Below are 13,287 nucleotides of genomic sequence, written 5' to 3'. Positions count from 1 at the left end.
AACTTTTGGTTTGTATCGGGATTATATACATCCACACCCTGGCACTCTTGTGTCAATTTTCTCTTGTATTCATAATGGATATTTCAATACCTTTCTCTATTTATCAACTTAGTTCTGATTTATCATTATATTTAATGTTTAGAATTTATCATTTTAACTCTGATTGATGTAGGTTGTTTGTACTATTTTTTTGAATTTGTTTTTGAACTCAGCAAGCGATTTACTCATTTTCAGGTCCGTTTCGAAATTATTCCACAGATTAACACCTTTGATAGATACACTTCTTTGCTTGATGTTTGTTCTTGCTTTGAGTTTTTTGAATGAGTTGGTACCTCTTAAATCATAGCTGCTTTCTCGAATTTCGAAAAACTTCAGAATGTTTTGGCAGAGTAGGTTATTGTGTGCTTTGTACATTAATTGGGTGATTTTAAAGTCAACCAGGTCATAAAATTTCATCGTATTTAATTTGATAAATAGTGGATTTGTGGGTTCCGTATATTTTGATCTATTAATAATTCGAATTGCTTTTTTTTGTAGTTTTAGAATAGGGAGTGTGTTTGTTTTGCAGGCATTTCCCCATATTTCCACACAGTAGGTCATATATGGTAATAATAATGAAGAGTATAATGTGTACAAAGATCTCTTATTTAGCACTTCCTTGGTTTTGTAGAGGATCCCTATGGTGTTGGCTATTTTTCTTTTTACGTTATCGATATGTGGCTTCCAACATAGTTTTGAGTCTATTACTAATCCGAGAAACTTGGTTTCATACACTCTTTCTATCTCAATTGAGTTTACCATACTTTTAGCTTGGTGTTTGATTGGTCTTGTGCCAAAAACAATTAACTTCGATTTTTTCAGGTTAAGTGACAATTTATTTCTGTCGAACCAGTTTTTTAATTTGTTTAATTCGTTTTCTACGGTTGTCAAGAGCTGTTTCAGATTTATTCCAGAACAGTAGAAAGTTGTATCATCAGCAAATAGGACACATTTAAATTGTTTTGAGACCTTGCAGATATCATTTATATATAAGATGAATAGTTTTGGACCAAGCACTGACCCCTGAGGAACTCCATGAGTGATTTTCAGTTGATCCATTTTTTTATTGTTGAGCTGCACGTACTGATATCTGTTTTCTAAATAACTTTTTATCCATTTATAAGCTACACCTCTAATGCCATATCTTTGTATTTTTTTCAATAATATACTGTGATCTATTGTGTCAAAAGCTTTTTTAGATCTAGGAAAACCCCAACAGTAAATTCTTTGTTGTCTATATTAGTTGCTATTGCTTCCACAAAATCCATAACTGCCATTGAGGTGGTCCGTTTTTCCCTGAAGCCATATTGATTCTGTCATGATCCGTATTCGGCAGCAGGTGGCACGCGTTCACTTCTGTCGCCTGCACACCTGCTGCCTATTTGCCAGAGATTGCACCTGCTATATCTAGGCGCTCCGACAGTCAAATCACTGCCGGAGTATTGCATGCCGTGCCACTGCTGTTGCCTATGATTGCCATTCTTATTCGATACCATTCGCTGTTGGTTAAATCTTCGTCGTCCCAAAGGACTCATTATATTAGCGTACGTGAACTAGTACTTGTCTTAAACATATTTCCCTTGCCATTTTTTGCAAGCGTTTTCTGTTGTCGCGTTTCCTTATTTCCTGGTTCTCGTTTTCACCAGCGCTTTCTGTTGTTTATTTGACGGGGTTTTGTTTGTAATAAATATTTTTGTTTTGACGAAGTCCTTGTCGGTGTCTGCTCCTTCGGGGATCCACTTATTCTCTGTTACGTACGAAGCAGTTCCCTTTTCCTGCTTCGTGCGTAACGTGACAGATTCTCACTTAACAGCGCATGCTTTTGTATAAAGCTATCAAGTCTGCGAGAAAATAGTTTTTCTAATATTTTTGAAAATTGTGGTAGTAGTGATATTAGTCTATAATTTGTAAACAGATGTCTTTCTCCACTTTTATAGATTGGAATAACTTTAGCAATTTTCATTTTTGATGGAAAGATACCAGCTTTGAATGACAGGTTGCATATGTGCGTGAAAGGTCGCACTACATATTCTATAATCTGCTTTATTATTGTCATATCAATATTAAAGCAATCAGTTGACTTTTTATTTTTAAAAGTTTTTACAATATTTGATACTTCTTGTTTTACAGCAGTAAGGAATATCGTGGAGGATTTTTTTTCTACGTATCTATCTATTTCAAACAAGTTTGTTGGATCAGGAATTTGTTTTGCTAGGTTACTGCCGATGTTGACAAAATACTCATTAAATTAATTTGCTATTTCTGCAGTTTTTTCCAGAATAGTATTTTTGCCTTTGATAAAATACTCTGGATAATCCACTTTTTTAGGACTATTTTTGATTACTTGGTTAAGTATTTTCCATATTTCTTGTGGTTACTTTTATTCTGCTCTAATAGTGCATGATAATGATCTCTTTTACTGGTTCTTATAATATTTACTAGTTTATTTTTATAGGTCTTATATTTTCTTTCTGCTTCTTCAGTTCTCAATTTTAAAAACAATTTATATAAATTGTTTTTCTTTTTACATGCGTTTTCTATGCCTTTCGTTATCCATGGCTTACTTGGGTCTTTATGCTTTTTGGAGACTTTAATTAATGGAAAATGTTTATCATATAAGGAGATTATGGTCGACTGAAATACTTCAAACGCTGTATTTGGGTCTTCGTTTGAGTAGACCTCGGTCCAGTTTTGTTTTTCTAGGTCTTGCTTAAAAGCATTGATGGAGCGTTGGGTTCTTAGTCTTATTTCTGTTATGTGAGTTGTTGACTTAGCTTTTCTATCAAAATAATTATAAAAAACTGCAAAGACGGGTAGGTGGTCACTTATGTCATTAATGAGAAGTCCACTTTCCATTTTATGATCAATCTTATTTATAAATATGTTATCTATTAATGTGGCCGTGTCAACTGTTATTCTGCTAGGTTTCAGGATTACTGGGAAAAGGCTGTTGCTGTACATAGTATTTATGAAGTCAGTTGGTTTTTTGTGACCATTTGGGTTTAATAAGTCAATGTTAAAGTCACCACATATTATTCGTGTTTTCTTATCGTTGTAGTAACTGAGCATATCTGTTAGTTTTTTATTGAATGTGTCAATACATGATCCTGGTGTCCTGTAGATGCAACTTATGATGATATTTGATGCCTTTTTATTATGTATTTCAATGGTTAGACATTCCATTAGGTTTTCTATTGTGTTTGTCAATCTCTCGATTTTACTGCATTTAAATGCTTTGTCTACATATATTGCAACCCCCCCCCCCCTCCTTTTTTGTTTTCCCTATTAGTTGCAAACATTTCATAACCTTCTATTTCCATTTCACTTGTTTTATCTTCATCAAGCCAAGTTTCTGATATGGCAATTATTTTAAACGTATTGAATTTAGTCAGGTATTCTTTGATTTTTGTGAAGTTTTTATAGAGACTTCTACTGTTTAAGTGTATTACTGAAAGTGCATTTTCCAATTTTATGTTAGTGTTGAATTGTTCATCCAGGTAATAGTCAGAGTTTGTTACCCTTTGTTTGTTCTTGAAGAAGTTATTGTCTGGGTCCAAATTGTTCTCGGGATCGAATGGCTTATCGTCAATATCTTCAAAGGGTTGGAAGTCCATGTTTTTGGGATGTGAATTTCCCGCTCCCACGCGGTCGTCGCTGGCTCCCTCGCGGTCGTCGTTGGTTCCCTCGCTGTCGTCGCTCGCTCTCTCGCCGTCATCGCTGGCTCCCTCGCTGTTGTTGCTGGCTCCCTCGCGGTTCCTGGCTGGACGTCTCCTGGGTCCCTCGTGGTCGCTGGCTCCCTTGCGGTCGTCGCCGACTCCCTCACGCGCGCTGAATGGTTGTCTCCCGGCTCCCTCAGGCTCGCTGGCTGGCTGGGTGTCTCCCAGTTCTCTCGCGGTCGCTGGCTCCCCTGCAGTCGTCACTGGTTTCCTCTCGGTCGTCTCTGGCTCCCTTGCTGTCGTCGCTGGCTCCCTCGCGGTGGTCGCTGGCTGGTTGTCTCCCGGCTTCCTCGCGGTCGCTGGCTTCCCTGGAGTCGTCGCTGGCTTCCTCGCGGTCGTCACTGGCTCCCTCACGGGCGGTCGTCGCTGGCTCCCTCGCGGTCGGTCGGTCTTGAAAAAGTTATTTTTCAAGACCAAGTTGTTCTCAGGGTCAAGTGTCTTGTGGTCAGTAGGGTTGGGAGGGTCATCAAAGGGTTCGAAGTCCATGTTTTTTGGTATGTGAATTTCCTGCTTCAGTAGGGTCAGAGTTTTTGTCGTCGGGTGGTGAACAATTCTCAGTATGCTGCTTGATGGTGTTGAACTCGAGCCTGTTGTGTTGGAGTACTGGTGCGGGGGTGGACGATAAGTTTGTCATGTCTTAAGTAGGCAGTTTCCCCTCTGTCATGTGCAGCTTTTAATTTTGGGAGGAGCTCTTTTCTTTTTTGTCGTACGGCATCTGTAAAGTCTTCGTTGATGTAGATGTTGGAGCCTTTTAAGTATTTTGCTTTTTGTAGGATCCTTGATCTGTCCTTGTATTTTAGAAATTTCACCACAACTGGCCTCGGTCGAGGTCTTCCAGGTTCTTGTCTTCCTGTGCGGTGAGCTCTCTCCACCTCAATTTGCCCCTGTATCAGCAGCTTCTCCTTGAGGATTTTTTGAACTTTTTCCTTTGTTTCAGTCCACGTTTCTCCCGGTTTTCCTCAATTCCATCACTTCATTTTTTTCTACTTTCTTCCCTCCAAATTTGCTGCTGTAGATTGCGAATTTCTCCACTGTGAGACAAATAAAGGTTTTCTAATCTTATTTTATCCTTCCACTATTAGCGTTATAATACACTAAAAAGAACTTCAATACAGAAAGTACCTTCCAACCCCCCCACACACACACTAAAAGTCTAGTCTATGCGGGTTTTAACACCTCTCTAACAAACCTAGTTCCGGCGGGGACTGGTGGAAGGGTATTTAATGACTGCTCAGACATTCTGAATTTTCAGGTAATGTTGAAGAGAGAGGTATCTGCTTTTCCCCCTCTCTCGGTACAATAGCATTATCAGCTACTTCTTGACGAAATAGAGAAGAGTGTTGGGTGACACGAGTTCCAAGCCTGCAGTCCATAAGTAACTGGGCGGGGCTGTAAGCATTAGCCAATGGTCTATATGCTCTATATGATAAGAGTGCAAGATATGGGTCACCCGCTTTTATCAGCAAAACTAATCAGAATGTATTTTCAATCTATACTATTTATTTATTTCGAAAAATCTGCAAATCTTTGAACAGCAAATTGGGAGCCATTTTCGCCAAAGACTATCTCAGGGATGTCATGTCAAAATGTAGACTTAAAATTTACGATCATATGCTCGGATCTTGCCGGTGTTTATTCAGCAATCTCCACTTAGCGCGAGTATTAGTCCACTTCTAGAAGATAATTTGAATTGTCAAACATGAATAAATCTGCTGCCACTTTTTGCCACGGTCTCTGGAAGCACGCTGATGAACAGCAGATCAAGCGGGTATACTTATTCTTTAATGCATGTTGTGCAATTTGTTACCATCTTTTTTTGGTGGATGATCAGACCCCGGCCTGCCACCGCACCACTTCTCTGGTCTGCTCCTGACATCTTGTTATTCCTTGATGTCCCTCACTTTGAACAAAGCAGGCTGACTCAAATATGCTGTTTCCGCAGGCATAATAAGCGCTAATGTGCTACTGAGGTTAAAGGGTCCCATAGCCCAAAATACAGTTGGCTGCTATGCACAATTTAAGTTTCGGTAAAACCAATCGACCGTTTATTATCACGTGAATGTCTTAAAAGCTCAAGTGTGCTTTGCTTTTGTCCTTTTCTTCTTTTTCAACGATGTAGCGAGATTTGTTAAGTCAAGTCAAGTCAAGTCAACAGTATTTATAGAGCACTTTCAAACAGCCATCGCTGCATACAAAGTGCTGTACATGGAGCAATTTAACATGCACAATAAACAGTAAGACAAATCGGTAATAAAGGCGGTAGAAAGCACCAAACAGTAAAACCAAGAACAAATCTAAGTCATGCTGAGTCGAATGCCAAAGAATACAAGTGAGTTTTGAGGAGGGTTTTGAAGATGGGCAGCGAGGAGGCTTGCCGAATGTTTAGTGGGAGGTCATTCCAGAGAGAGGGACCAGCAACAGAAAAGGCTCGATCCCCTCTGAGCCTCAGTTTAGTTCTTGGTACTTCTAATAAAGTCTGGTCCACAGACCTGAGGCGCCGGGCAGGTGTGTAGGGGCGGATGAGCTCAGAGAGGTAAGGTGGCGCGAGATTATTCAGAGATTTGAAAACAAATAAGAGGATCTTGAAAATAACTCTAAAATGAATGGGGAGCCAGTGAAGGGATGCCAGAGTAGGAGTTATGTGCTCCCTCTTACGAGTACCAGTCAAGAGGCGAGCGGCGGCATTCTGGACCAGCTGAAGGCGCTTAATGGAGGACTGGCTGACTCCAAAGTAAAGGGCATTGCAGTAATCGAGCCGGGATGTGACAAAGGCATGAATTACCATCTCAAAGTGTTCATGTGAGAGGAGAGGTTTTATTTTGGCCAGCTGTCTAAGGTGAAAGAAGCTGGATTTAACAACGGCACCAATTTGCCGATCGAGTTTGAAATCACTGTCCAGTTTAAGGCCCAAGTTTGAGACTGTTGACTTAAGATAAGGAGACAGGGGGCCCAAGTTTTTCCAAATTTGTTAGACACTTTCCATGTTTAAAGGAAGAGGGATGTGCTTGAAATGGCACTTGGAGGTCTTTTTCATTAATGGCCCATGTATAAAAACAAAGTATGATGCCTTATATTGTTTAGTTCTTACCTTTGTTTTCCAAAGTGCAACACTTAGAAGTGGTTGAATCATGTCAAATGTGTGTGGTTGAACCGAATCATTCAATAAATCCAGAAGAAGGAGCAAATAATGTAAATGAGGCCATCAAGGGAGTGGACGATTGATTGATATAGCTGTCAGTATAATGGACCGCATATTGCGCCATCCCGCCCATCATGGCAGACAATCAACAGCTTGGCTCTGGATGGACAAATAGTTATTTGAATTTGAAGGAACAATTTTCCCTCAATATCTGATCTCTCTGCCCTTATTCTGTTCTAAGTTTTCCATGCCTGCTCTAAACCAGGCTGGAAATTGCAGGCCCATCACTAAAGAGTTGATAAATCTGACTTTATTATTGGAATTATTCTGGAATATCAGCAGTAAACCATCTATACAAAGTTATACTAATGCCCAGGTTTGATTGAACTTGATGAAGAGTGAAGCCAATAATCTTTAGAGTAACTGAGCAATCCTGCTTAAAATCAATAGGGGGGTGGGGGGGGGGCACTTATGGAAATGGAGGAAGGGGCTGGTTTATTAAATATTCAACATTGTCTCTCAGTTCTGTTGGTGCAGCGAATGACCCAATTTAGCATCTCCTGTTCATCTGCCAGCATCAAACTGGGCATACACTTGCCACGACAAGAATGCTTTGGGACAGTCACACTTTTCCGGAGAATTAATCGTGTCGCTGTTAAGGTCCGGCAAGGTTGAGGACCCAATTGCAGGAAAGCAAGCCTGGAGTGCTCTTGTCATTTCAGTAATGCAAAAAAAAGGAAAACAAGGCACCTTGGAATGATCCCCAAAACATATTTAGTTATATCTTAACTCTCAAAAGCAGATATAAAGTAACAAACTATCAGACTAAACTCACCCTGACATGGGGACACACAAACAATCAACCGATGAGGACTGAAAGAAATCAGGGAACTGATGCTGCATTCGAGGAAGGTCGGAAGTTGGAGTTTTCCAACCTCCAACCAGAAAAAGTACACGGTAACGCCCCTCTGAACTGGGAGGTCAGAGTTGCAAAGCTGGAAAAAAAGGACCCCAACTTCACTGACAAGGTTGAATCTGACGTCACTTGAACCCCCCCCCCCCCCCTCCCATGGGGACGGAGAGCGTGAATGGCAAAATATAATTTAGCATTTCTTCTTTTTTACATTTATCCATCCATCCATCCATTTTCCGATCCGCTTTATCCTCACAAGGATCGCGGGGGTTGCTGGAGCCTATCCCAGCTGACTTCAGGCAGTAGGTGGGGAACACCCTGAACCGGTTGCCAGCCAATCGCAGGGCACACAGAGACGAACAACCATCCGTACTCACACTCACACCGAGGCACAATTAAGAGTGTTCAATCAGCCTGCCATGCATGTTTTTGGAATGTGGGGGGAAACAGGAGTACCCAGAGAAAACCCACGCAGGCCGGGGAGAACATGCAAACTCCACACAGGAAGGCCGGAGCTGGGATTGAACCCACGACCTCTGCACTATGAGGTCAAAGCGCTAACCACTGCCTTTTTTATTTTTTACATTTATTTTAAATATTTTTTTGGAAAGGGTCTATATATATACTGTATATCTATCTATATATATAGATATACAGTATATATACTGTATATATATATATTTTTTTAAGTATTGAGTTAAAGTACCAAAATTGGCCTCAAAATGTTGGATGTTGAAGTTATTTAACTCATTCACTCCCAAAGACGTTTTTAAACGTCTTTTCAGACTTGGTCTAGAATTGGCTGGTACTGAAAAAGTTAAGGAGCTGTCTTAAATCTGTCAGAAGCGAGACTCACTATTTCAACATTTAATTGACATTTCCACAGACGATCTTTAACATGGACATAAAGGACCACGTCTTCTGATTTAGAGGAGTTAGGTGCCTTGCTAGAGGACACCTTATTCAGGGGAATTGTGGGGGTGGTTGAAGGGTGCTGCTGCTTAGCTGCGTAGTGAAGCTCATTTCCAAAGCTTTTTGTACCACATCAGCTCTATTAATACGATTCTGTCTCATGAGCTCATACCTGCTGAACGGTTTCTGTGAGCTGCGATGACTGACACCTGCTAGGGTATTATGTAATGTGTTGCAACATATTCATAAGACGATGTGTTTTTAATTGTCATCATTCCTCATTCTTTCACCTCAGCCCTCTCTGGTGCATTTTGCTGGCACACTTCAGACCTTGCAAATCAACCGGCAGCTATTCAATGGTGTGTGCTGCCTGTCGGCAGACATGAACTTCCAGATGAGTGAGTTAGGAGATGAATTGTGACGTGAATAAACACACATTCAGTGCACCTCTTCAGCAGCCTTGCACATGTGGTGATGGCCCAAAGATGATCACATTTTCACTGTCAATTGAATGTTTTTAGTTTCTTTTTATAAACGTGTCATGTCACAGTTGTTAGTAAAGAAGTGTTTTGTTTATGCATCGATGTGCTTTCTCCTTGTTTAAGCTCCAGACTTGAGTACTATTCATTTGAGAAACTACTTGAGTAAATGCGTTTCTTAATTGAAGGGAGGATGAGGAATATGAGTTCAATGAAAGGAAGACAAAATTGTGTGATGGTAAAATCTTTTTATTTAGTCATTTTACCACTGCTGCGCAGAGTCCATGCAGGCCTTTACTCGAAAGCGAAAAAAAACAAAAAACGATCATCTTAATCAAACAGCATTGCATTTTCTCCCAGAAGAGAGCTGCTCCTCTGCATGAAATCCGAGGCTGCTCTGACAGTAGAACACAGAAATTAATTTGAACAGTTTAAAAACATGGTGAGTGGTTTGCACGTTTGCCTCACATTTCTTTGGGGGCTGGAATCTTGACTCCAGTCTTCCTGTTTGGACTTGGCATGTTTGAATCAAGGGCACCCGAGCTGCCGCCCACTTTCCAAAATGGGTGCGACTCCTGAGTTTGGGCTGTGTTCGTGTGTAAGCGCTGCATGTACTTTAAAGGCGTTTTAGTGGGAAGCTTTTAAAGCAGTCGCCACAGTCACCAGCAGCCGTGACAATTCACTCTGACGGATAACAACGTGCAATTTGGTGCGGTTGCTTCATGAAGTTTGTACGGCAAGAATTCCAAGACCACAAAGCCACACGCGAATTAACACCGGGTCAAATGACAACATGTTTGTCATAGCCTTTTAATTTTGCGGTTCATATTGTCAGCATCAGCAGGGAGCTCTTTCAGAACTTAGGTTTATTGGAGCTAGAGATGATAGAATCCTCACACAGGAGAAAATGGATTTCCACTGGGATAAACAGTTCTAATTTGTTCAGTGCCAAACTGCACATCGTAGATTCCCACCTCCTCTACTTGAACCGCACCGTGTATGGCCCTACACTGGGGCTGGGGAGAGCTATAGCCCCATCAGAAATCTGTCTAGCCTCGCTTCACCCCTCACCCCCAGGCAATTTATCTATGTACAGTATATATTTATTTTAAATTCACAAGTAAGTAACCATTCTGTTCCAATACAATTTCTGATTCAGTGTTTGTGCTGCAGCTGTACCCCGTCTGTCAGTTTGCGAGGACAGAGAGTCTTTCAGTTACTCGTGCATTCGGGGTGCGTTTGAAAATAATCTCCAACAATGCACTGCTTCTCGACGACCGTTTGGAAACTTAGGAGTGTTGCTCAAATTTGTCGTTCTGCTATTCAGAGTGCACCAAAAACGATGCTAGGCAATGGGTCGCTTTGTAATTTGAAAACAATAAAACAACCACATTTTCCCTTAAAAGTCTCCAAGAGTGTAGAGAAGAAGAAGGTGAAAAATGAGCCCCGTCCAACTCCTGAAGGACCAACCCACAGTGATGTGGGTGTACAATTTGGGCATTTTTTTGTCACACTGAGCAGTGAGTACGGAAGTAGATACTGTTGGAGGATGATCAAACAGGGGGAAGCGTGTTGTTGTCGACACGGCGGGATCCCTTGACCGTTCTCCACTTCCCCAGGTCCTCCGTGTGTTCGTTTGATTCGGGCTGAGTTGATGTGCAAAAGTCAGAGGCTGGAAATGGAGAAGTTCTTGCAAGATGTTTTACTGAACGTTCAGGGCACAACACGAATCGATTCGGGCTCCTGTGAGTCTCAGATTTCATCAGGAAGCCCCGAGCAACTACAGTCACACGTACATATAGGCATAGTATGTTAATTATATTAATTTAGGGGCGGGCAGTCCTTCCCCTTATGTAAAAATCAGAAACAAAGAAAGGTCAATGTAGTTCAATCTTGGCATTCTGACAAAGTACAGACCATATCTCGAGACAAGAGTTCCTCCTCTAGGGACCTTGACAGCCTTCAGGAACTTTCCCAAGGTGGGAGACGCAAAAGAAAACACTTGGAGGGCTGTTAATCACTCAAGGGGAGATAGGACCCCAGCTTCAAACTACATTCTTTGTTTGAAGTAGCGGATGTTCAGGACAGAGACCTAATAGTCAAGGTCGACCTGTCTATGATACAAAGTTTTAAGCTAAACATATAACATAGGTGATATCTTCAATACAAAGACATAAAATCAATTACCGCGATTGGAAGGCAGGGTCCAAATCTCTATCATCGGGAAAATTCCTAAATTATATTGAATGCACGTCACTATGACGTGTATTCAATAAGGTGTATTATACTTTGATTATACTTTTATATACTGTACCTTTATTTGGAAAAGAAGAGAAGTCATGAAAATCGTTTTTTTCCCCTCAGCCCCACCACATATCGGTCAAACCACACCCTTGGCCCACAGAGAGAAAAAAATGCTGGTGATGTGAAAATATGTTCTTTAGGGCATGCGTCACATTTCTACAAGTTGATTTTCATGATAATGATCTTCTGATCTTGACATTCACGAAAATAATGAGAACACGTTTAGGTTATTTTAATATTATACAGTGTATTATGAAGTCGATCATACAAACATACATGCACACTGAGTAAAAGTATAATCTTGGATAATGGATGCTATTTGCTTCAATTCTAAATTAATATTGTTGGTTTTGATTCTTTGTGTGTACTTCCAGTGGTCAGCCCTGACCCTTTTGATGCAGTCTCAACAAGAAGGTGTCATTCCATTTACAAGGGCTTTGCTCAGTGTCTCATGGCTCTGGGTGACAGTCTGACGGACACGGCACGCAAGGATGAAGACACACATGAGATCCAGTCAATTTGCAGGTCAGTGCATTTACTGAAGTGAGCGCCATCATTTGTGGCATGAGAGGGGACAAATTACACAATCAAGTGAGATAAAAAATAAAACTTTAAAAAAATCCTCTCTTTACAAAGATAATAATGCTATTTTCATTCGGAGCACAAGTTGAGAGAAAAGCACAGTCTAACTGTGAGCATGGGAAGTTTTCTTTCTTTTCGCTGGTAAAATTGGGCGTTACGGGGCGGTTGGAGATTTGTGCATCATTGTGGGATGGAAATACAGCAGTCTTTTCCCGGTGAATCCTAGTTACAGCCCTCATTTGCATCAAAATCAGAGCGGTCGGAGGCACACAAGTGGACGAGTACCCTGTGCGGGAACTGAAATAGATTTGCTGGGGTCTGTGCATGAAACTGGCAAGTAAACTACAAGCTCTATCCTTGCCGATGATGTAGTTGGCTGCACATTTGACATGGACAATTGAAGACCGCCTTGCACCCCTGATAGTGTGTCTGTGTGAACCCACCCCACACTAGTGACGAGGGTGCATTTTTAAGATGATGATTGGAATTAATTCAATGAATTGATTTCGACAATGATTTGGGGGGAATGTTCTGGGCTGATGTCATATTTTTGAATGAAATTCCACGACGTCCACCACACTCATCCATGGAGAGCCAAAGTTGTCTGCAAGTGCCTTGATCAAATTCACTAAAATCGCGTTAGACTGCCTGGGCAGCAGGTTCAACCTGTTTTTTGCGAGTCTAAAATCAAGTCTACTTTTTGTAACCAAATTGGCAGATGCACCGAGGGGCGAGGCAGAACATCACCCCAAAAGTGGTAGACTAGATTTGCGCTGGCATGAAAATCAACTTACACCTATTCTCACCGGCTGCGGTCAACCAAGATAGTCTCTTTTTGTTGCTCAAATCTTACGCTCTCTCTCTTTCCTCTTTGTATTTACAATATAGTTTTATGTACACATAAACTGTGTGTGTATGTGTGTATATCCATCTATCCATTTTCTAATCAGCTTATCCTCGCGAGAGTCGCGGGCCTGCTCGAGCCTATCCCAGCTGTCTTTGGCCAGTAGGCATGGGACACCCTGAACAGGGCACACATAGACGAACAACCAGTCACACTCACAATCACACTTTGGGCCAATTGAGAGTGTTCCATTGACCTGCCATGCATGTTTTTGGAATTTGGGAGAGTATCCGGAGAAAACCCATGCAGGCACGGAGAGAACATGCAAACTCCACACGGGAAGGCCTGCACCTCTGTAC

The 13,287-nt window shown here is 41.3% G+C and overlaps 1 protein-coding gene across 1 annotated transcript in view; it reads left to right on the top strand.

Moving 5' to 3' along the window:
• Positions 1-13,287, top strand: part of nrn1la (neuritin 1-like a) — a 74,847-nt gene that overhangs the window by 39,168 nt on the left and 22,392 nt on the right. Inside the window, exon 2 of the mRNA XM_086110240.1 lies at positions 11,877-12,027. Within this exon, the coding sequence (XP_085966366.1) occupies positions 11,877-12,027 (151 nt within the window). The remainder of the gene's footprint in view (positions 1-11,876; positions 12,028-13,287) is intronic.

This window comes from Hippocampus guttulatus, chromosome 4 (assembly GCF_054856545.1).
Source record: "Hippocampus guttulatus isolate MCC_2025c chromosome 4, RoL_Hgut_1.0, whole genome shotgun sequence".
NCBI lineage: Eukaryota > Metazoa > Chordata > Actinopteri > Syngnathiformes > Syngnathidae > Hippocampus > Hippocampus guttulatus.
Note: the sequence above shows the minus strand (reverse complement) of the source record. Positions and strands in the feature narration are given on the sequence as shown.